Genomic DNA, 22,427 nt, shown 5'->3' on the forward strand with positions numbered 1-22,427 from the left:
CAGACGGCTGGCAAGGCCCCGGGGCCAGAGGCTCCCTGTGGCTGGGGGCATGTGCGCCAGGGGAGTGGCTGCTGATGGGGAAATCGCGTCCTCCCTGAAGCACCTGTGCTCTGACCCTGGGGAGGGTGTCAGGTGGTTCCTGCAAAGGGTCTCCTGTTGCCAGGATGCCCTCGGTCTGCCAGCAGCTGTGCTTAGACTCAACCTAACGAGTCTAAGTTAGGTAATATTGCTAAATAATAACACACTAACAGTACCAAGGAACTACTAATACTGAATAGTACTACACGGCTGAATAACTACTGCTATGGTCTCAAAGTGGCCCCCAAAATCCATGTGTTGGAAGCTTAAGCCCCAACGCAACAGTGTTGGGAGGTGGGACCTCTGGGCAGGTGTCTGGGTCATGAAGGCGGAGCCTTAGAAGACATGGAGTTTTTTTTTGTTTTGTTTTTGTTTTTTTTTTGAGACAGAGTCTCACTCCCTTGCCCTGGGCTAGAGTGCCATGGCGTCATCCTTGCTCATAGCAACCCCAAACTCCTGGACTCAAGCGATCCTCCCGCCTCAGCTTCCCAAAGTGCTGGGACTAACCTGGGCGGGCGTGGGTTAATGCCCTATAAAAAGGGCTTGTGGGAGCGGGTTCTCTCTCATCCTGCCAAGTGAGGACATAGCAAGAGGGCCCCTGCCAGGTGCCAGCACTCTGATCTTGCACTTCCTGGTCTTCAGAACTGTGAGGAATAAATTTCTGTTCTTTATAAATTACCCAGTCTTAAGTATTGTGTTAGAGCAGCACAAAAGGACTAAGGCAACCAGTAACTAGTGAATAATACCAAATGACTACCCAGTACCAAGCAATGCTAAATAACTACAGCACGCACTAACGGCCAGTCACCAGGCCATGGGAGTTCAGTGTGCGCGGCAGGAGCTGTGAGGCCGGCCCCACGGGGCAGGCCAGAGGACCTCGGAAACTGAGGAGGCACCTGGGCACAGAGAGGCCAAGCATCCTGCCCAAGGTCACCACAGCAAGTAAGTGGTTCAGAAGGCCTTAGCCATGCCAGTGTGACTTCCAGCCAGAAACCCAGGTCCCACCTTGGCCCCGGCCGGTGCTTTCTCTGTCCCCGGGTCAGGCCTAGGCCCCCTCAGTAGCCCTCCTGCTGCGTCTGAGTCACTGGCCGGTGACAGCCGGTGGAGGGTGGCCAGCCGGAGGAGGGCACCAGCAGTCAGGGCTACTCCAGGGAGCAGGACTGAGGGAGGGGCATAGGCCCCGCCCCCGCCCCCTCCCGGGGCCCCCAGGGCCCATTCACGAGCTGTCTGGGGAGACGCAGGCAGCCCCTTCTTTGGCTGGCTAGGGTTTCACCAGCCTCAGGAAAGAAGATCCAGCTAAAATTAACCGTTATCAAGCTGTCAGCCCTGGAAATAAACCTGCCTCCCATTGGCTGCTGGTGACGTCACTGCCGGGTTAATAATAGCAGCGTGTGCATAACCAACCACCTGTGCCTGTGCCCTGCCGCGGGGCCACAGCCAGGCCGCCACCCTGGGGGCTGCCGCCCTGAGCAGGTGGTGGCTGCAGCCCAGATCCAGACGGGGCTTGGGACACGGTGGGGATCGGGGCTGGGGAAGGCCCCTCCCTGGCCTCGGAGTGTCTCAGGATGACCTCAACCCTGGCCTTGGGCCACAGCTGCCCTCTGACCCCAGAGCACGGTGGATTCAGTCACTGCATGGAGCATCTGCTCTGCAGCCTGCCTGGGGGCTGGGCAAGCCCTTGGGGCAGCAAATCAAACTGTCCCCAGGCAGAAGAGGAGTTCTTGCCCCTGAACAGCAAGGCCAGGTCCCCTGAGTCAGGGAGCTGGGGCTGCACAGGCGACACGCAGGCCCAGGGCCAGCCAAGGGCCTCCTCCAACACCCAGCGTCAGGCAGGTCTGGGGCAGACCTGAGTCTCCCAGGGAAGCCCAGAGAGGGATGCAGCCCCCCACAGAGGGGGGGAAGCCTGGCCTGGCCCCCATCTAAGGCCACCTGCAGTGTCCCAGCAGGGATCATGGCCAGGGGACAGGCAGCCAGAGCACGCAAGGCCCCTCCTCCCCAGGAGCGCAGCCCACCTGGTGGGGAGCGGGGATGCAAGCCCCTCACATTCAGCCCGTTGCAGGCTGGGAGGCGAAGCAGGAGGCAGGGGCCACTGACGGGGGAAGCGGTCAGCCTTGGGGACCCAAGAAGGGGCAGCCCCTGAGGTCAGGGCAGGTCAGGACCCTCCAATGCTCAGAGATGGGGGAGAACCCAGAGAGGGTCTGCGGGCCCACCGCCCCACAGTTGGTCTCCCCAGGCCCAGGTGGGAAGGGCCTCACCTGCACAGCTAGGTCCAGCGGAGAACGAGGGGGTCCCGGGTCTGTGGTCAGGTCCCCTGCAAGGGCTCACTGAAAGCCCTCCCCCCCCGCCAGCACCCCCGGCCCCATGTCCTTTCCCGGACACTGGACTCCAGGTTCAAGGAGGTGGCCGTGGGGTGGTTAGCAGCTCCGAGGCCCTGCCTTCACCCCGGCACAGAGCTCCCCAGCTAGGCGGCTGGGGTCTCACCGGGGATAACTGGCCACTCCCACCGCATCCTGGCCACCAGCCGCTGAGGAGGCAGCTGGCGCCATCATTCTCGGGGTCCATGGAAGAGACCCAGGAAGACCCCTCCCCACGGCCAGAGCAGGGAGGCCGGGCTGTGGCGGGGAAGGCGCAGAGAGAGCCCCATGGGGCACAGCTGCCCCTCGTCAGAGAGCCGCTAGGCGTGTTCTTAGAGAAAAGCGCACACATTACAAACATGCTTGATGAATTATTACAAAGAACCCGACCAAGAAACAAACGTGCCCTCTCGCCCCTCAGAGGTGACCACCATGCTACCCCACAGATCGCTTTTGCCTGTTTTTAACCCTCCTGTGGACGAACGTACGGTGCGTCCCCCGGGCCTGGCTGCTCTCACACGCCGGTGTGTCTGCAAGGGTCATCTCTGCTGTCCCATGTAGCAACACTTGTTTGTTTTCATTGCTGTATAGTATTCCACTGCCCATTTTGGGCTACTACAAGCAAAGCTGCTGTGAACACTTTTGCGCGTGTTGCTTGTGCAGGTGCTTCTGTTTGGTGTGTGCCCCAGGAGCAGTTTTGAGTCCCGGGGTGTGTGCGTTTCACCGATCATTAGTTTATTGTCTCTTGGCTCTACGTTCACCCTTCAGTCCCTGTTCCACAGCAACAGACAGGAATTACCGAGCATTTCTCCTTTGCACTAAGCAGATCCATCTTTTCCGGGCAGGCAAGGAAGGGTGAATTTGCACCTGAGAGGAAATTAATCGATAATTGGCTTTTTTCCTTGACTGTGGGTGCATTTTCCTACTTCTTTGTATGTCTAGTGATTTTTACTGAGTACCGGACATCGTGTAGAGACTCTGGATTTTGCTGTCTTTCTCTGAAGAGTGTTGGTTCTTCTTGTAGCAGGTCTAACCACTGCAGGCTGGTCCTCATGCTGTTAGTGTCCGTCTGTGGATGGCCACGTGTTTCCGGCCCCTCCGACATGGTGAGAGTCAATCTTTGACCTCCGTCTCCCCTGCAGACGCCGGTGGGACTTGGTTTGAGCTTGTGCTTGGTGGGTTTAGAGTAGGCATTACTGTAAGCTTTCTCCTAAAAATAGAAGAAGATCTCTCCACTCCGGCTGTGTCCAAATGCAGCGCGGCCTGGCACTGCGTGTCTCCCCCCTAACCTTGGTGAGCCACGGCCTTCAGTCATGCCTGCCCTGAGCGCAGAGGAAAACTGTGCCATGGAACACGAGAAGGGGGATGAGACGCTGCCGCCCTTGACTGGTTCCCCGTACTCAGGACCCCGTCCTGGCGGACTGGGTGGTGCGAGCTCCACTGTCCTCGCGGGCGTCCGAAGGCCTGTGAGGGGCCACACACCGGGGAGCTGTGGGGGCCTCACAGCTGAGGGTCCCCCAGGCCATCGGCCAGCGAGAAAGCAGGGACCTCAGTCCTACGACCGCAGGAACTGAATGCTGCCCCTACCAGGTGACCTCTGTCATCTTCCGTCCTCTAGCTGGGTGGGGTCCGCAGGTTCCTCAGTCAAGTGACGCGTCCCCTCTGCACTTACTGAGCTATCGGTGAGGGTGGACCGGATTGCGCAAACGTCCAACAACCCTCCCGAGACTTCGCTTCACTGAGGACTCACACCCACGTCGATGTTCACCATCATGGTTGTGCTTTCCAAATCACGTACCCAAATGTTTATATTTTTTGAATTATCATACAGAAAACTGGCTTTTTGGGAAGCAGCGCAGCTCTATGGATAGTCTCACATGTACAGAGAGGCCTGTGACCACTGCCACACAGGATGTTCCACCACGTGGACCTTTCCTGTGCCCCGGAAACCTCATTGCTTCCCCATCACCACAGCTTGTCTTCCGGAGAATGTCAATGAGGCGTCGGGCACACACGCTGTGTCACGGTGAGGTCTGGCTGTTTCCACTTAGCGTGATGCCTCGGGGTCCATCCGGGTTGCTTGGTGTGTCGGTGGTTCGCGCCTTTGCGTCACTGAGTAGGAGTCCCCGGGTACCCCATCAGCCCTTGAAGGCCGTTTGGGTTGTTTCCAGTTTGAGCAATTGTGAACAAAGTTGCGATAAACATTCTATGCAATGTTTTCTGTAGACGTAGTTTGAACTTCTCCTGCATAAATGCTCAGGAGGGGAACTGCCGAGCCGTACGGAGGGGCAGCTGCCTGGCTGACGGCCGCAGTGGCTGGGCCGTTTGCATGCCCACCGGCAGCGCCGGGAAAAGTTCCGGTTGCTCCATCTCCTAACAGCACTGGATACTGTTGGTTGGTTTGGAATCTTTTCTCTAGCTGTTCCGACAGGTGTGCGATGGCATCTCGTGGTGCTTTTATCATGCACATCCCCAGCGGTTAACGTTGTTGAAGATCTTTTCATGAGCAGATTGGTACCTCGTCTTCAGTGACGTTCCCACGTGAGTCTTTTATCCCTTTTTAAAAACAGTTTTATCGAGGTATCTACATACCATAAGGTTCACCCATTCAAAGTGTATAGTGTAATGGCTCTTAGCGTATTTGCAGAGTTGTGTGACATCACCATTATCTGATTTGGGAACACGGTCGCCATCTCAGAGAGAAACCTGGCGCCACGAGGCAGAAATGCTCACTCCCTCTCCTGCCCCATCACGCCTGGGCAGCCGCTGCTCTGCTCTCTGTCTCTGAGCCTATTCTGGACATTTCACGGAAATAAAATTGCACAGCGCGTGGTCCTGTGTGACTGGCTGCTTCCGCATAGCACGTCTATGGGATTTATTTGCTGTAGCATGTACCGGCACTTCGTTCTTTTTGGTTGCCACGTGACGCTCCACCGTGTGGACACAGCACACTTTGTCACTCATTCCTCAGGTGCCCGACCTGGGGCTGTGCCCACTTTCGAGCTGATGTGAATGACGCTGCCATGGGGGCACAAGGGTTTACGTGGACATGTCCTCACTTATCCTGGGTAGATACCTAAGAGCAAAATGGCGAGTCACGTGACTCCCCTTTGGAGGAACTGCCACAGTGTCTTCCAGAGTGGTTACACTGTTTCACTTTCCCGACAGCTCTGTAGCAGGTCTCAATGTCCTCACAGCCGTGTCACTGTGTCTTACCGCAGGTCTGACTAGAGCTGTCCCAGTGGGCTGAGGTGGTATCTTCTATTCTGATGTGTGTTTCCCTAATGACCAACGGCGTGGAGCATCGTTTCATGGGCTTATTATCCACGCGTATGTCTTCTCTGGAGAAATATCTATGCATATCCTTGGCCCATTTTTACATTGAGTTGTTTGTTCTTTCAGTCTTGAGTTTTGGGAGTTCTCTGTGTGTTCTGGATACAAGTCCTTTGCAGATGTGTCATTTGCAAACATCTTCTCCCAGTGTGTGTTTTATCTTTCTGATCTCTTAACAGCGTCGGTCATGGGACAGAGTGTTTAATTTTAATGAAGTCCAATGTGTTCATATTTTCCTTAAATGGATCATGCTTTTGACATTAGCTTGCCCAAGTCCCAAAGATTATCTCCTATGTTTCCTTCTAAATGATTTATAGTTTTACATTTTATATTTAGATACATTATCCATTTATATAGTTAATTTTTGTATAAGATGTGAGATTTAGGTCAAGGTTATCTTTTTTTGCATGAGTATGTCCAATTCTTCCAGCACCATCTGTTGACAAGATTATACTTTCTCCATTGAATCACTGTTGTGCCGTTCTCAAAGAACGATTGGACACATCTGTGTGGGTGAATTTCTGGACTCTATTGTGTCACATTGATCTATGTGTCTGTCTCCTCACCAAGACCACATTGTCTTGATTACTTCAGTGTTTTAGGAATTTCTAAAATCAGAGAGTATGTGGAAAGAAATGGTGTTGGGACACTGTAAATCCACCTGCAAAAGAAGGAAGCTGGACCCTTATCTCACACCGTATAGTAAAAAGTCAACTAGAAATGAAGCAAAAATCTCATAAAATGTAAAACTGTGAGAAGAACACATAAGTGTAAATCCTCATGATCTCGGATTTGGCAACAAAGTCTTAGACATGACACTAAAACCACAAGCAACAAAAGAAAAGGTATATAAAGTGGACTTCACCAAAATTAAAAATTTTTGTGCATCAAAGGACACTCAAGGAAATGAAAATATGACCCACACAATGGGAAAAAATATTTGCAAGCCGTATCACCTAAGGGTCTGGTGTTCAGAATACATAAACAACTCTTAAAAATCAAAAATAAAAAGACAAACAACCCGGCCCAGAGATGGGCAACGGGTCTGGAGAAACATTTCTCCAGAGAAGACACACAAATGGCCAATAAGCATAGAAAGACGCTCGGCATCACTGGGCATTAGGAAAACACATCAAGCCCACGATGAGATACCAGGTCACCCTTTTTCTAAAGTGGCTATAACCAGAAATACGAAAAATAACAAGTGTTGGCAAAACGTGGAGAAATTGGAACCTCTTACATCGCTGGTGGGAATATAAAGTGGTCCAGCCACTGTGGAGGACAGTCTGGCAGTTTCCCCAGTAAGTTAGACACAGGCTCACCGTGCACAATTCCACTCCCAGGTGCAGATGCGAGAGAGCTGAAGACAGGTCTCCAAACAAAAACTCATGCATGGAATGTTCACAACAGCACCATTCACAGCATCCAGAAGGTAGAACAGCTCGATGTCCGTCGCAGGGTGAGCGGATAAACAAGATGCCGTGTGTCCACGCAATGGAATATTATTCAGCCATAAAAAGCAATGAATTTCTGACACGTGTTACAATGTGGGTGAACCTTGGAAACACTGTGTGAGTGACAGAGGCCAACACAAAAGGCCACATAGTGTTTGAGTCCATTGATACGAACCGTCCAGAGCAGGACGCAGATGAGTGGCTGCCAGGGGCTGGGCAGTGCGGTGGCAGAACCCTCACCGTGCCCCCAAACACCGGGACAGCACAGGAGGTGACGGCAGCCTGTCACTGTCACCGAGACGGCCGAGAGCCTCACACAGGCGCCATCCCCACCTACGGGGGGAGACGGAGCCTTTCCCTCCCTCCCTGCAGAAGCCCTCTGGGTCCAGCCTTGGCCTCACAGCCTGCGGGTGATGAGTCTCCCGTCCCACTGGCCTCTCTGTCCCCGTTTCCCTGAAGCTGGACACTCAGGGCAGTGTCTCTCCTGCTCCTGCTTCCCAGCCCCGTGGCCTCTGCGGCCCCGGCAGCCCTCCCAACCCGCCCAGTGGGCTGCGGAGCCCTCGGAGCCGGCAGCAGAGCAGGGCTGCCACTCCCGCCACACGCAGAGTGTCCGTGGACACCGCCACGGAGAAGCGAACCGGCCGCTGGCAGCCGAGAGAAAGGGCTATGGGGCCAGCCCGGGCCCTGCGGCTCCTGAGCCTGGCTTCTCCCCGCACCAGCACCGTCCGGGCCGGTCAGCGGCCGCACGGCAGGACAGCGACCTGGCCCCGCGTCTCGGAGGGTCTTCACCGAGGCTGGGCTGTCCGGGTGGGGACAGAGACCCCGCAGCCCTGCCCCCCTCAGACCAGGGTGTACCCGGATCACCGTCCACTCCTGACTCAGGAAACGCACCTTTTACTTCCTGAGTTTCTGATACTGACGTTGCTGGTGAGACTGAGAATCACCTGGGCCAGGCCGGCCCTGAGGGCCTCCGGGACACTGCAGAAGGCCTTGGTGCCCGTTGGGGACAGCAGACAGCCCTCCCTTCCCTGGGCAGCTGCATCAGTCCGAGCACGGCACAAAGGTGGTGCCGGCTGGCCACTCCCTTCCCAGGTGCCGAGTCCAACACATTCTGCACCCCAAACTGCATCTCAGCGTCTGCCCCAGAACCTGGGGCACCTCCACACTTCCCCGGGAGGGAGCCCAGCAGGGTGGCCACAGAGGGCCGGCCAAGCACCCGGCTCCCTGCAGGGTCCCACACCGGCCTGCCACAGGCTGACCCCAGGGGTGTGGCTGGCCTTGCCCTCGGCCTCAGAGGACAATGTGGGCTCTGCCCAGCGTCCACGCCCAGCATGTGTCTGTACCTAGTGAACAGAACCTAATCTAATCAAATCTAGTCAAATGGCACCTAATGGTTACCACTTGGTTGCAGTGACGACTCTTGAATACAGAAGGAGACACAGCAGGTCCCCCACGCCCATCCTGGGAGGCTGCAGCTCCGAGCCAGACAGGAGAGTTCAGAGCGTCCCCTCAGCCTTAGAGGTGCCCCGGGCAGCCCCGAGCTCCCTCCTGTGATGGCCGAGACTTCTCCCTCCTGAGGGTGGGGCTCTGTGTCAGCGGTGCGGGCTCCGTGGCTTTTTGAGGTCTGGAGACGGCTCTCAGGACCCCAAGTAAAGTGGGGCATCAGAGGGCTCTGCCTGGCCCCTCTCCCCTTCTCCTCTCTCCCAGCTGCCCCGGCCTGAGCCAGCCCGGGAGGCCCGAGGGAGGGATGGAGCCTCAGGCCTACTGGGAATAGCCCAGGGCCAGCCCAGTTCGTGAGCCCTGGGGAAGAAGGTGCTGCCATGGCCCCAGGGCAGGACAGCCCAGCCGTGAGGCACTGGGGTCAACATCTCACTCTCTGCTCCCTCACCTCCCACACTCACAGCCAGCCCCAGGGCCTTTGCACATACTGGTCCCCCCACTAGGAGCACCTTCCTGCTCTGGCGCTGAGACTACCCAGCCCACCCATCTCTGCATACTGTGCCTGGCACACAGTGGAACCTACCAAATGAACCAGGAGACGGGTCCCAGCCTAGAAGCAACAGCAACAAGGCCAGAGCCAGCGCCCAGCCCCAAGCTCCTCCCAGCAGAAGCTCAGGCAGGCCTCCCGTCCCCATGGATCCCTAAGCCAGCCCCCTTCTTCAGGGCAGCCCCCCAGGTCCAGCTGTTACTGCTCAGAGCCCCCACGGCATGGGTCTGCTGCAGGGGACCTGGCCCAGCTGTCCTCCCACACCCGCCTGCCCTGCGACACTCTTTGTCCTGCCCTCACCCCAGCCAGCTGTGCCCCCGCCCGAGTAACCACCATGCCCAGGATTTGGCTGGGCAGCTCCCCGCCTCTGAGACAGGGTGGCCTGGGCCCTAACCCCACTTCCTGGACTCTAGAAGTCGGCCGAGGTCTTCTCCCAAGGCTGTTGTGCTGGCAGTCGCTGGCAGGTCCTGGAGCTGGCCACAGTCCGTCTGAGCCCCTGAGGCCACACAAGCACAGGAGCCCGGGGGAGGGCCGAGCCCTGGGCTTCAGTCTTTTAGAGCCTGTGGCTCAAGGAGCCACGAGACAAGCCTGGGCCCTGCCAAAATGTTCCACCCTCCTGGTGTCAGCTGGCCTGACCCACCTGCCTGGCCCACTGGCCCCGGGCTGCTGCCCACAGCACCAGGCACCGAGTCCCAGGGTGTCCACCCAGGTCCTCCCCCAGGCTCCTTCCTTAGACTGCAGCTTGAACCCAGCGCCCCTTCTCCCACCCGGCCACTGGACTGGCCCCTCCACCGGAAGGCAGCCCTTGTGTGGTTCTCCCACCATTCCCTGCGCCTGGCTGAGCCACCTGCACCCCACGAAGGCACCGTCCCTCTCAGTATCCCAAACAGCACCCAGCAGGGAGCCAGCACACAGCCGTCCCTGCCAGCTGGGAACAGCAAACCCCGTCAGGTGTCAAACCCACCAGGGCTGACTCGAGAAGCCCTGCAGTCTACCTGTCCCCAGGGACCTCCCCAGACCCTCTCATCCAGGGGGGAAGCCACCACCCAGCCAGGTAAAGAAACCAAATTTCCAGCTCAGAGGGCGACTTCCTCTCTGGGGCTGAGGGAGGCGGCAGGGAGGTTCCGGCAGGAAGAGGGAGGCTGACTTCTGCCTGGGAAGGAAGCCAGACACCTCCTCCCGGTTTACAAGCGAGGGTGTGGCAGGCCATCCCCAAGGCCCCAGGCAGCTGCCAGAGACATCCTGGGGTCCCCCCAACAAGGGGCCTCTGAGCAGTGGGGCCCGGCCTCTGCCTCCAGCGACTGGAGATGTGTCCCCAGACAGCAACCCCTGACCCGAACCACCCAGATAAGCCTCCCTCTGCGCCTGGGCCACCTTCCACTCCGCGACAGCCCCCGGCAGGATGCCAGCTGGGGCTACGGACCGGGCTCAAGGTTGCAGAGCCAGCAGAGCCCGAGCGGGGCGCGGGTGGAGTGCCCAGCTTCCCGGGGCTGAGAAGACCTGGAAGCCGGGCTGGAGGGCTCCAGGCACACGGCACTCCTGGGTACCGCCCAGTGCCCACAGCTGGGGGCAGGGGGACGCCGCGGGGCCCCTGTCGGGATGGAGGGCGCACGAGCAGACGCCCCCTCCTGTCCGGGAGAGGGTGGGGCAGGCCCCTCCGGAGCTAGGACCGCAGAGGGGACACTGCGGGGCTGCGCCTCCCCCGGGCCAGAGAGTGCGAGACGGGCTGGCCAGGCTGGGCCGGACCGAGAGGGACACCCGGGCCGGGGGAGGAGGCACAGCCCAGCCCTAAGACCCGGGCGAGGAGCTCTTGAACCATTCGGAGCTTAGGCCAGGCCGCGACGCGCTTCCCGGACCGCCACAGGCTAACGGGGCGGGGCCGGGGGCGGGGCCGGGGGCGGGGCCGGGGGCGGGGCCGGGGGGCGGGGCCGGGGCCTGGGTGGGGGCGGGGCCTTTGGCGCTCCGCCCCCCATGACCCGCCGTGGCCCCGGCGCATATAAGGGGGCACGTCCGCGCGTGCGCACCCCGCGCGCACGCGCGCGCGCGTCTGGGTCGAAGAGCGGCTCTGGGAGTGCTCTCTGCACATGGGCTCGGTGGCCTAGCGTCCCCGTCCCTGCGACCCGTGACCGCGCGCTGAGGCCCGCGAGGGGTCGCCGCCGAGGTGAGGCCGCCCGGCGGGTGGGTGGGATGAGCGGGGCCGGGGGCGGGCGGGACGGAGGGCGGGGGCGGGGACGCGGGCCCAGGGCTCCTCTCGGGTGGGGGCGCGGGGCCCGGGGCGCGCTCCCGGGCCGGGTGGTTTGGGCCGGCCGGGCCCCGCGCACAAAGCGCCTTTGTTCCGCCTGCGAGGCCGGTTCGGACCGGTTGGAGCCGCCCGCGCCCCAAGGCGACGGCGGCCGCGGTCCGAGCCCCGCCTGGCTCGCTGCGGACCCGCGGGGCGCCCTTCCCGAGCGCGGCGCTGACCGCGGGCCCCCCTGCCGCGCGCAGCTGCCCCCAGCCCAGCCGGACCATGGCGGCCATCCCCTCCGGCGGCTCGCTCGTGGCCACCCACGACTACTACCGGCGTAAGTAGACCCCGCGTGGACCCCCAGCGCTGCCTCCGGGCCGGGGCTGGGGCTTGGGGGCTCCGCGTCGCTCACTGGGCCCCCCTGGGCCTCTCCGCTCCAGGCCGTCTGGGCTCCGCTTCCAGCAGCAGCTCGTGCGGGAGCGCCGAGGGCCCCGGGGAAGCCGTCCCCCACCCCCCGGGTGAGTGCGCCCCGCCCTCGCGCCCCGCGACCTCAGGAGCGTCCCCCGGGAGCGGGCCGGCTTGTGACCCCCTTTGCTTCTCCCAGGTCTGCCCAAGGCCGACCCAGGTCACTGGTGGGCGAGCTTCTTTTTCGGGAAGTCCACTCTCCCTTTCATGACCACGGTCGTGGAGTCCCCGGAGCAGTGAGTCCCCCTTCCTGGGAATGGGGGGGCGGGTGTCAGGCAGCCTCTGACCCATGCTCTCCCCCAGCTCGGAAGTCCCCCAGGCCTCCAGCAGCGTGACCACCTGCGGCCTGGCCCCGGCAACCGCGAGGACGCAGCCCTGCAGCCCGCCCGGCACAGCTGGGCCCCCGCCCTGACCGCTGCCACCAGCCCAGGCTGGGTTGCAGGGCCCTGCCCTGCCCTAGACCAGGGTGCGGGAGCAGGAAGGAAGTTGGGTTCTTTGGTGGCAACACCGCAGCCACCAGCCGGAAGTTGGCAAGTCCTGCACTCTGTTGTCCCAGCACACACGAGCTTCCTGACACCCTAACTCCTCGTCTCGCACCAGTTGGAAAATAAACTCCAAGCAGCCGGCTGTGCCTGGTAGTGTGTGGTGAATTGTGTGGCCCCAGGGTCTGTTTGAGCAGTTGGTGACCCTCTGACCTCCTCCCTCTCTGGCGAGGGGCAGGCCCTGCTGCCGACCTTCCTCACCACAGGGCCACTTCTGAGGCCTGGCTCAGGTGCGGTTGAGCCCAGGCCCGGGAAGGGTGGGGTGCCTTGCTGCTCCTGGGGGCCTGGGACAGCAGGCAGTCCTGGAGCTGTACAGGAAACCGCCAGGACAGCCACTCGGGAAGGGCTCCCTGCGCCCACCTTGCGCCAGGGAGGCTGGTGCTCTGAGTGCCTCGGGCTCTGCCCCGTGGCCACCAGGTGGGGCTGCTGGGGGAGCCTGGGCCCCTGGCCTTGGATTTGGGAGCCCTCAACAGGAGGGACCTGGTGCCCCTTGAGGAGACCATTCCTCCTGGCTGTCGTGGGCAGTTGCATGGGGCTGTCTCTCCCAGGGGCCTCCTGTAATTGCCCCCCACCATGGAAGCACCCAAAACAGGCTGAGGCTGGGGCCTCCTGGCACACGTAGCCCAGTTTACAGGTCAGAGGTGGGCACCTGCCCGGTGCACTGGAGGACCTGGGGCATGCAGGCCAAGCATTTGGCACAGAGCCTCGGGTAGGGGCTCAGCGGGGCTCATTAGCTCTTGGGATAGGCGTCCTCAACCAAGGTGAGTGGTCGGCTGGCCAGCAGGTGTGGACTCAGATCTTTTGGGGGGCATCTTAGGGGGCTGGAGTCAGGTGGATGAAGGCTTGGTGGGAGGCCAGGGACAGTGAGGGGAGGGCCGTCCTGGCTGCTGCCCCACCCCCACTGTGCTATAAATAGCTGCATGAGTCCATTGGAAGGCATCTGTGTGGCTTGTGGCCACTGATGGCCCAGCCTCCCTCCTGCCTGCCCCCCTGGTGGGGTCATCTTCACCCAGGCGCCCCAGCCAGGTGGTCAGTGCTGAGGCCGGGACGCGGAGTGCTCTTTCCCACCTCGGATGGTCCCATGAAGGGAGAGTATCCAAAGGGTAGCCTGAGCCCCACTCAGAGGTTGCCGGGGTGGCTGGGGGCTGGTGTTGCAGGGAGAGCCCAGCTGAAGCTCAGGACCCACCACGCAAGGCCAGGGGAGGGCTTTGGGTCAGGACCAACGACGGAGCCCCGCTGGCAGGGGGCAGTCCTGGCTCTGGAGTCGGCTGGGGATGGGCAGCGCAGTGTTGGGCAGTGTTGGGCCGGGCCGGGCGCTGTCCAGAGTTGGTGTCTGCAGAAGGGTGCACTTCCCCTGCCCCAGCCAGGGCCCGGCTGGAAGAGCTCCCTCCCCTGGCAGTGCCCTTGGCCTGGGGGCTGTCTCTGCACGTAGCTGTCTGTAGGGAGAAAAAGTATTACCTGTTCCTTACCCGTTGAAAGCTTCATCGCTGAGACCCTTATAACAAAAAAGATTAGCAAAAGAAAAGCCACGTATTTATCTGATACAAGTTTTATGTGACATGGGAGCCTTTGGAATGAAGGTCCGAAGAAACAGGGGAACCTCTGTGTTTCGTGGAAAGTGGTGCAGAGGTACAGCTGGAGGACAGTGTGATCTGATGGCAGTAAACTGAGGGGACTGAGCGCCTGGGTGTGCAGATTCTCCTTGGTCACCCTGTGGGCCTTCCTTCCCTCTGGGCATAGAGCAGGACACCTGCCACATGGGGGTCTTCACGGGGTCGGGAGGGAGGAGGTCAGGGAGGGAGGAGGTCAGAGCGCACCCTTCCTGGGCCTGCTTCCGGGAAGAAGAGTCGGGGGGAGGTGAGAGAGGCTTCCTGCTTCTATTTTCTCAGTTTCCAAGCTGCTGTGTCTCCTGCATCACACCCCAGGAAGCAGTGTGGTCCAGACGCCGTGTTGGTGGATTGTCCCACTGCACTGTGGCCTGGCCTCCTGCACCGGGGGGTGGGCTGGTCCCGTTAGACAGCAGTTGTCTTAGTTCAGGAGGCAGCATTGCAGGTGGGATTCCACCAAAGGTAGGCCTGTGTGTGGTTGCTGAATCAGGTGTTTAATAAGAGGCATTTCTGTGCAAACAAAAGAAAAAGGCTAATGATTAGAACAAACTATAAACTCAGTATTTCAGTCCAGAGGGCAGCTGGTAGAGATCGTAGATGTTGCGCTTGAAGCATCTTCAGAGGGGAGGGCAGGCAGTGGCAAGCAGACAGATTGGTTTGCGGTTTGCATGTCATGGAGGTGGTCCACACGCGAGTCGTGGTGATCTCTGAAGTCTGTCCAGGGGCCCAGCTCCGGCTTGCGGGGCTTCAGGAAAAGGGCAGTTTCAATCTTTAGTAATCAGTCCCAAGCTGGAACGGTGGGAGAGAAATCGGAAATATTAGTTTGGAGAGTTGTAGCCAGATATTGGGGGATTCAGAATCCAGTCCATATTACAGGTAGAAAACAGACCTCAAAAACACTGAACAGGGCTAGAATCTATTAATAGTATCAGGTGCACCAGCGTTTTCTTCTGAAACAACTTTTCTGTCTACAGTCAACACATATTAAAGTTGTCCTAACTATGCACGTAAGTGCAGCAAGAATAGTCATTAACCACATAGACTCTTTTTAAGTTTGTTTTGCTGGAACCTTTGATGAGGAATCTGAGAGTGGACTTTTAAAAGCTCTTGAGGCCCGGAAAGCAAGCCAAAGCCTTTCCCTGCAGTACCTGTAGATTTGGGTGAATTTCTCTCTTCTTGAAGTCCCTAAAGTATCTTAAGATTTTCTGGGCATGCCGGGAACTGACATTCCTCACCCATCTGTAACACAGCTGTGTAAGGGAACCGTGTACGAGGTAGGAAGCTAGTTTTTTTCCAGGGGGCTTTTTTGGCTCCTTAAAGTTATTTGGTGGTATCTGAAAATAATGACATTCCAGTCAAAGCCTTGGCAATAAAACCAGTGTTTCCAACTGTGTCATTTCAAGAACAGGTTCTTACTGAACTCATGCAGATAACTATATATTGCCATAAAAATAAGAATACTAATAGTTTCTGAATTTTGGAGGGATTAGGTAGGAAGAAAAAAACGTTTCACCTTGTTTACAAAGGCATCCTTTACGAAATTGCTGTAAGCTATAGATAGTTTAAGGAAAAGAGAAAGCATTGCCTTAAATCTGAAAAACCAAACAGTAAAGAGTTAGTAATGTTTCAAACAAAAAGTCATAAAAAATTATCCTCATCGAGTCATTCATTCCCATGTAATTAAATCTTGTTCTGATTGAGCTCGGATAGCAGCTTCACCAACCTGTCAGGTTCTCCATCAGCGTTCTGGAGGTTCTTGCCCGGTCCGATGGTGTGATCTCGGGGTTATCAGAAGCCTGTATTCCAGATGCCTGTCCCACTTCTCCATGGGTCTCCTTGAAGAGGAAACAAGTTGGGACTGTAGCTGATGGCAAACACTTTCATAAAAGAAAGTAAAACAGTAACTGAATTGCCAAAGACTTAAGATAGCGTGGTTAGGGACCCGATGAACGTGCGTTATATCAATGATGCCATCAACAAGGAAACGTGGTTCTTCTGTGGCACATTTTAACATGGCCAGAATTACGACTGGTAACATTATACCAGATTTCTAGGAATAATGTCAGATAGGATATGTATCATAGGGTAACAGTAGATTTCTAGGAATTTTATACAATTTCTGCAACACTCATCAATAACACCCATAAATTTAACCGCAAGAAGATTTAGCATTACTTACTGTTTGAAAATGCTTTCCATATAATGTAACATATCAAATTAAACCTAATTAATTTAACATCTCTTTTATTAGGTGGGAGAAAAGTTCTTTTGAGATGTCCCAGGAGCCTTTCTGGAAGCTCCCAAAGTTAGTTCATGGTCAAAAAGACTTAATTTAGAATTTTAGGAAGTTGTAACAAATATCAAAAAGTTTTAAAAACTTGATTAAATATGACCTTGGTTATTTAATGAAAGTGAAAATAAAATTAAAGGCAAATACAATGGGTTACATAGTTGTAAACAAAACTTGGCTCTTTTAATATTGAGAAGACTCACTTTTCTTCAATAATAAAAGACCAAATAAAAGATATGAAGCACAAGAAATTACCTTAAAAAAGACAAACTTTTCTTAATACCAAATTCCAGTTTTGCATCCGTATACTATTAATACTAGAGCTAATTTTGGATGGAGCTTTATAAATAAATCATCCAGTCTTAGCCAGTGTTGGCTATGCAGATAAGATTCCTTTTCCACAAACCTTTTATGATCTCTTAATATCCACCAATGCTTTTTCCTTCCTGCATTTTTCTTTTTCTCCTTCTGGAAGAACCAGTAATTCTACTTCAGCACAGAACTAATTGCTGCTTCTTCCCTTAACAGGAAACAGCCTCGCCCTTGGTACCAAGGACTTTCCTCACCAAAAGTGCGTTTTCTTTTCCTTATGTACTTTTGCATACAGAGTTACTTCCTTTATTATTTCTAGTAGCTTTAATTATATGTATCCGTCATGACTCTTAGTAACCTTAATTTCCAGTGAAAACGGGAAGTGAGCCAGGCTGGTGTCTGTCACAGCAACCTCCCGTGGGACACTGGTTCTTCTGGAAGCTGGCACTTCCTCCTGTTTATCAACAGACGCAGATGTGTTTGGCTTTTCTATACCGTGTGGAAACAAGATTCCAGAAGTATAGAAGCTTAAACTTATGCTTAGTAATTAACGTTTCAGTATTTTATCTTACTTGGAAATGCCCCAGACGTTGAAGGAATATCTATTACTTAATTTAACTTAGCACAATTTTTCAGGTTGCACATTACCAAAAAGATTTTGGAAACTATGTTAAAATTTTGTTTTCTATTGACCGGGAATATTTTCTTTGTTACAATGTATAACTACTTCCCTAAGACTCAACATGATTTATTACATTTAGTAACATTTTGTAACAAAAGGTTACCTTCAAAATGCTGTGCTCTTACCCAAGGATCACAGATGCTGCACAAAGTATTCCAATTACTTTAAGAAACCATCCCTAAGGATCACTTGAGACCAAGAGTTTGAGACCAGCCTGGGCAACATAGCGAGAGCTTGTCTCTAAAAATGTTTTTAAAAAGAAAACCGAGAAAGAAACCATCCCTAGGAGGAAGGCAGGAGGAGCCAACACCTCTGAGGTCAGGCAGCAGCCGCAGACTGAATATTTCCTAAGGAATCTCTGCTTCCAAATTGTTCTCAGGGCTTTGGTTCTGCCCACAAGTTTTCTCTTTAATTAAAAGGATAATTAATGTAGTCTCCTTTAAAAAAAAAAAAAAAAAGCTGAGCATTTCTTCTCTGTATGACAAGTTCGTGTGAATGGCCAGACCTCTGAAGAGCTGACACCCGTCCGTCCACGGACGGACGTTCCTGGTCTGGCCGGCGGCTTCCCGTCCTCCCTGGTGGGACACGCGGCGGCAGCCATGACGTGTGGGACCCGCGTCGTGGATCCAGCAGGTCTGTGTTTGTGGGGTTCCCCCTCAGGTGCCAGGGAGCCTCTTGAGGATGAGAAGTCCCGCTGGCGTGAACGGGCAGCTTGGAGCTAACTCTCCTGGGACCACGCCCCTCCTGACGGTCGTGTGTGGAGGGACACAGCTGCCGGGTCCTGATGACCGCCCGTCCACGTGCAGCCCTTGCAGGACGGTCACTGTCACGGCCTCTTTCTTGCCTTGCCTACTTCTGTTTCGTCTGATGAGATACTTGGGCGTCTGCTTGTGATTCTTGTTCCACTGCCCAGACGTCACCGGGCGCCTCCCACCAGGTCCCAGGTGTCCGACAAGCGCTTGCAGAGCTGCCGCCCTGGTCCTGCTGCTGCCACGCGGCGAACGGCAACGGAGGTGGAGCTGCTGCATCTGCGTCTCGCGGCCCGCTGTGCCCGGCCTGAACGTGGCCCTACCTGCGACGCCCGCGGGGTTCGATCACATCCGACCCTGCGTGCTGCCCTGCTGATGCCAACACACTTCCCATTTCCACGGCCAGCGTCGGCCTCTGTCCACCACTAGGCGAAACCTTCAGAAAATCCCTCCAGCAATGTGGGGGAGTCTCTAGATGCAAGCGCAGTTACACCTCACAGGTGTAAGTCATGTCCACGTTCCCTTCTGGCTCAAAGTATTTTATTGACAATCTGAGACCTAATTTTATTTACCGAAGATTGTCCCAGATCTCATAAACTTTAAAAACAATTTGGCTTAGTTTCTATATTTCTGAGAGTTTTAGGAATATCTACTCTATGCAAGCACTCATCTCTAAACCAATCTGAACAGGACTTTTCACAGGTATTTTATAATTGTTGGTAATACCATCTGGAGACAAAGTCACACACAATATAAGCACCCATATGTACATAAAGATACAGACAGATGCAAACAGATCTTATAACTTTAGTCTTGAAATGTTTATTCATGAGTCAGCAGAGCATAGTCAGACAGACAGGTTTATCTCCATTTATGTTTTTATCCAAATTGTGTTTCTGGCGAAATGGGATGAGTTAATATCACCCACTCAGATGGCTAGAGCTTTTTGCTAATATTTGTGGGAAAGACCTCTAAGATTTTTCATTTGCCCAGTTTCCAAATCCCTCTTTTTTTCCTTTCTGATAACAGTCATTTCCCTGCAGTTTGTACTTCGAAACGATGACAGATTTTAGAGGTGACAGGGTAGAAGGTAGAGGGTAGATGACAAGGTAAGAGGATGTTTTCTCCAGGAATTTGGGGCGTCTGCCTGTTCGCAGGCCGGTCTGGGCAGCAGTGGATTCGTTTTCACGCATCAGCCCTGTCACGTCTCTTCCAGCCTCTTCCCTCTGGCTCCAGGCAGTAGTTCTGGGGGACGTGGAGCCCCCTGAGAGCAGGGCCCAGAGGCCAGTGCCCGAGGGGCTGCAGCGGGGAGGGAAGCTGGGGCAGGGGTGGGCGGTGGAGCAGTTAGGCTTTTGGGGGACCGACCAAGAGTCACAGGAGCTGGCCGGGGCCACGGCTGGCCAAGGGCGGGAGTGTCAGAAGCCAGCGGAAAGCAGAGGCCTCGGGCCGGGAGCTCCAACGGGGAGTGGACAGTTGGGGCATCTTGTGGGCAGGGGTTCAAGAACCGAGACGTTCCCACGGGAGAAGCAGGATCCATTAGAGAGATGAGAGAGGCCTTAGAAAGTTATACATATGGCCTGACTGTCAACTTCCAATTAGGCCAACTTCTGACCATGGAGTTCTTTGCTAAAAAATCCTTTCAGGCTGGGTGTGGTGGCTGATGCCTGTAATCCTAGCACTCTGGAAGGCTGAGGCGAGAGGATCGCTTGAGGTCAGGAGTTCAAGACCAGTCTGAGCAAAAGCGAGAACCTATCTCTACTAAAAATAGAAAAAAATCAGCTGGGCGTGGTGGTGCACACCTGTAGTCCCAGCTACTTGGGAGGCTGAGGCAGGAGGATCACCTGAGCCCAGGAGTCTGAGGCTGCAGTGAGCCGTGGTGAGGCCACTGCACTCCACCTTCCAGCCCGGAAGGCAGCGCAAGATCCTGTCTCAAAAACAAACAAAGAAAAAACCAAACATCCTGCTGTCAAGTTTCAGCTGGAACAAACAGTAAACATCATTCCAGACAGTACTGAACTCTTTCGTTTTCTTCTTTTACACCCAAAATACCTTTCAAGTGACTCAGAACCAAGACCAATAAGCCTTTTAGGACTTGACCATGGACAAAAGAGATGCCCTGGAAAGAGGGTGCAGACGGATGCAGCCCTGCTAAGATGCAGAACCACCCCACGGCCCCAGGAGAGAAAAGCCGCCGCTGCCTCCCAGCAACAGGGCTGCGGCGAAAGCCGCTGTGGACAGGAGGAGGATCCGCGGTGGGCAGGGTGGCCTGAGAGCCGCCTCCCTGGTCGAGGGGCCCTGGGTGAGACCTCCCACCTGGGCCAGGCCTCCGTCTGAGAGCAGGACAGCCAGCGGCTCTGCCCGCGTGTGAGGCTCTGCCCTGCAGGGGCCACCCCAGCCGACAGGGAGGGCTGGGGACGTCGGGGCTCAGGACAGTGACAGCTGTGCAGGGTCCACAGGAGTTCCTGGAAGAGGGCGGAGGGCGTGGGGGTCCCCAGAGGTGGAGTTGGGGTTCCCGGCCGGCTCCTCTGGGCTACAGACCCCGGCTAAGGAAGCTGGCACTGCCCTCCCCAAGACAGACACAAGGGGGCGTCCTAAGACCGTGAGCGGCGGCCCAGCCGCGCCGACACCGCCAGGGTCCTGCGGGCTCCGCCTCCCCCCTCCCTCCTGCCTCCGGCGCCCGCACCCCCTCCCCGTCAGCCTCCCGTCCCCCCCCCCCAGGGAGCCCCTCCGAGACTCAGCGGACCCCTCTCCCTGGGGCGGCCCCGCCAGCTCCCAGCCAAGTCTGTGAGGAAGACCTACAGGAGAATCACAAACTAAACTCCGCGTGTTTAAAGTTTTCATTGAACAGAGAAACGATGGCACCGTCGGCCCCACCTGCCCCGCTCCCTCGGGCCCTGGGCTCTGGGCAGCTGAGCCTGTGTCCGGGGGCCTCTCGCGACCCTGGCACACAGGTGCGGGGGCTCTGTCTGGGCCACACCTGCAGGCCCTCCCGAGGCCCAGGGGCCCCACGCCTGTGGCTGACGGAGGCCCTCCTGGGGCCCGTTGTGCACCGTGCCCAGCCACACCTGCTCTGGGCCTGGCCGTGCCCCCCCAGCCCCGGTCAGATGCGGGCTCAAAGCCCCAGCTTCTGGGCCCTCCCAGGACGGACGGAGGTCGGGGGTGAGGCCGGGGCAGGGGTGAGGCCGGGGCAGGGGCGAGCCCTTACTGGCCAGAGCCCCAGAGACCCAGACAGACCCTGCTGCCCCCGCACTGCAGGGCTCGGTGCCAGCCCCCAGCCGGCATCCAAGGACCTCTGTCCCCTCTGTGCCTGAGCTCCCGCCGGGCCTATCCTGTTCCTGCCACTTCCGACTGCTGTGCCGCCCTGCCCGGTGCCCCAGCGGGCCCCTGCCCCCCTGCCTGCAGCCGCATTTCCCGGCCCTCCTGTGCCGGTGCCCGGCGGGGCTGTGGTCAGCGGTGTGGCGCCAACTGGCCTCAGCGAGGGCAGCGCTGACCCTGGGCTCTGGCCCCTGCAAGGGACGCTGAGCCGAGCACGCCTGAGCTTGTCTCTGCGCTCTCTGCCCCGCAGGCCCCCGCAGCCTGGCGCAGGGCGCGAGGGGCCGCTGTGCCGACCTCTGCCAGCTGCTGGGGGTTCACTCCGAGAGGCAGACTCTGCCGTCCGCACTGGTTCCCCAGAGAGCTGGCTGTTACGCGTTGCCAGCACACCACGGCTCCCCGACCCCCAACCCTGACCCCGCCCCCGCCCAGCCAGGAGACCGCCCTGGCCACGGCCTGTCCTGGGCCCTGGAAACAGCCTCGGGACGGCTTGCTGGCCCCTGTGGCCTGACCGCACCTCTCCCTCGTCAGTCCCAGCCTGTCCGTTCCACTCGGGCCCCGGGGACTGAAACGCTTCTCACGAAGCTCCTGCGGGCGCCCCAGGGGCCCCCACTCTCTGGGCACCACGGGACCAGCTCCCTCCTACCTGTTCTAGCCACGGGAACCCCCTCAGCTCCACACCTGGGTCTGGGTTTGGGGGGCTGATTTGTGTGTGACGCATGCCTGTACGTGTCTGAGTCGGGTGGTACGCATTTATTGAGTGCTGTCTGTATGCGTGCACGGGTTTGCACACCGGCAGCAGAGTGCCGGGGGGCTGGGGCAGGGCGGTCCCCACACGTGCACAGCCTGGGAACCTGGCACCAGCCACTTCAGCAAACCTGACGTGGGACTTGGGGGGAAACCGGCCTCCAGCTCTTGGCCCTGGAGGGGGTCAGGGGGCTGGAGCGGCAGGCTCGGGCAGGGAGGGACCACTCTGGGCCCCAGCCTTCTCTGCCCGGCGTCTCCCGAGGGCTCCGCCTGACCCTTCTGTGCTGCTTG

At 57.2% G+C, this 22,427-nt stretch overlaps 1 protein-coding gene and 1 long non-coding RNA gene across 2 annotated transcripts; one reads left to right on the plus strand and one right to left on the minus strand.

The window, feature by feature from the left end:
- The first annotated feature begins 11,210 nt into the window (after positions 1 to 11,210).
- On the plus strand, positions 11,211 to 12,522 carry PPDPF (pancreatic progenitor cell differentiation and proliferation factor). Its single transcript, XM_045529365.1, has 5 exons — positions 11,211 to 11,367; positions 11,691 to 11,767; positions 11,871 to 11,948; positions 12,035 to 12,131; positions 12,199 to 12,522. The coding sequence occupies exons 2-5, from the start codon at positions 11,713 to 11,715 to the stop codon at positions 12,305 to 12,307; spliced, it is 339 nt and encodes a 112-aa protein (XP_045385321.1). The 5' UTR covers positions 11,211 to 11,367; positions 11,691 to 11,712; the 3' UTR covers positions 12,308 to 12,522.
- Positions 12,523 to 13,979: 1,457 nt separating this feature from the next.
- LOC123622776 lies at positions 13,980 to 16,988 on the minus strand. The gene is made up of 3 exons (XR_006729631.1): positions 16,741 to 16,988; positions 15,768 to 15,879; positions 13,980 to 14,833 (listed from the first exon to the last, which is right to left on the minus strand). It is a non-coding gene; the product is annotated as an uncharacterized LOC123622776 (long non-coding RNA).
- Between the last annotated feature and the right edge of the window lie 5,439 nt (positions 16,989 to 22,427).

The sequence above is a fragment of the Lemur catta genome, chromosome 17, assembly GCF_020740605.2.
Source record: "Lemur catta isolate mLemCat1 chromosome 17, mLemCat1.pri, whole genome shotgun sequence".
Classification (NCBI taxonomy): Eukaryota; Metazoa; Chordata; class Mammalia; order Primates; family Lemuridae; genus Lemur; species Lemur catta.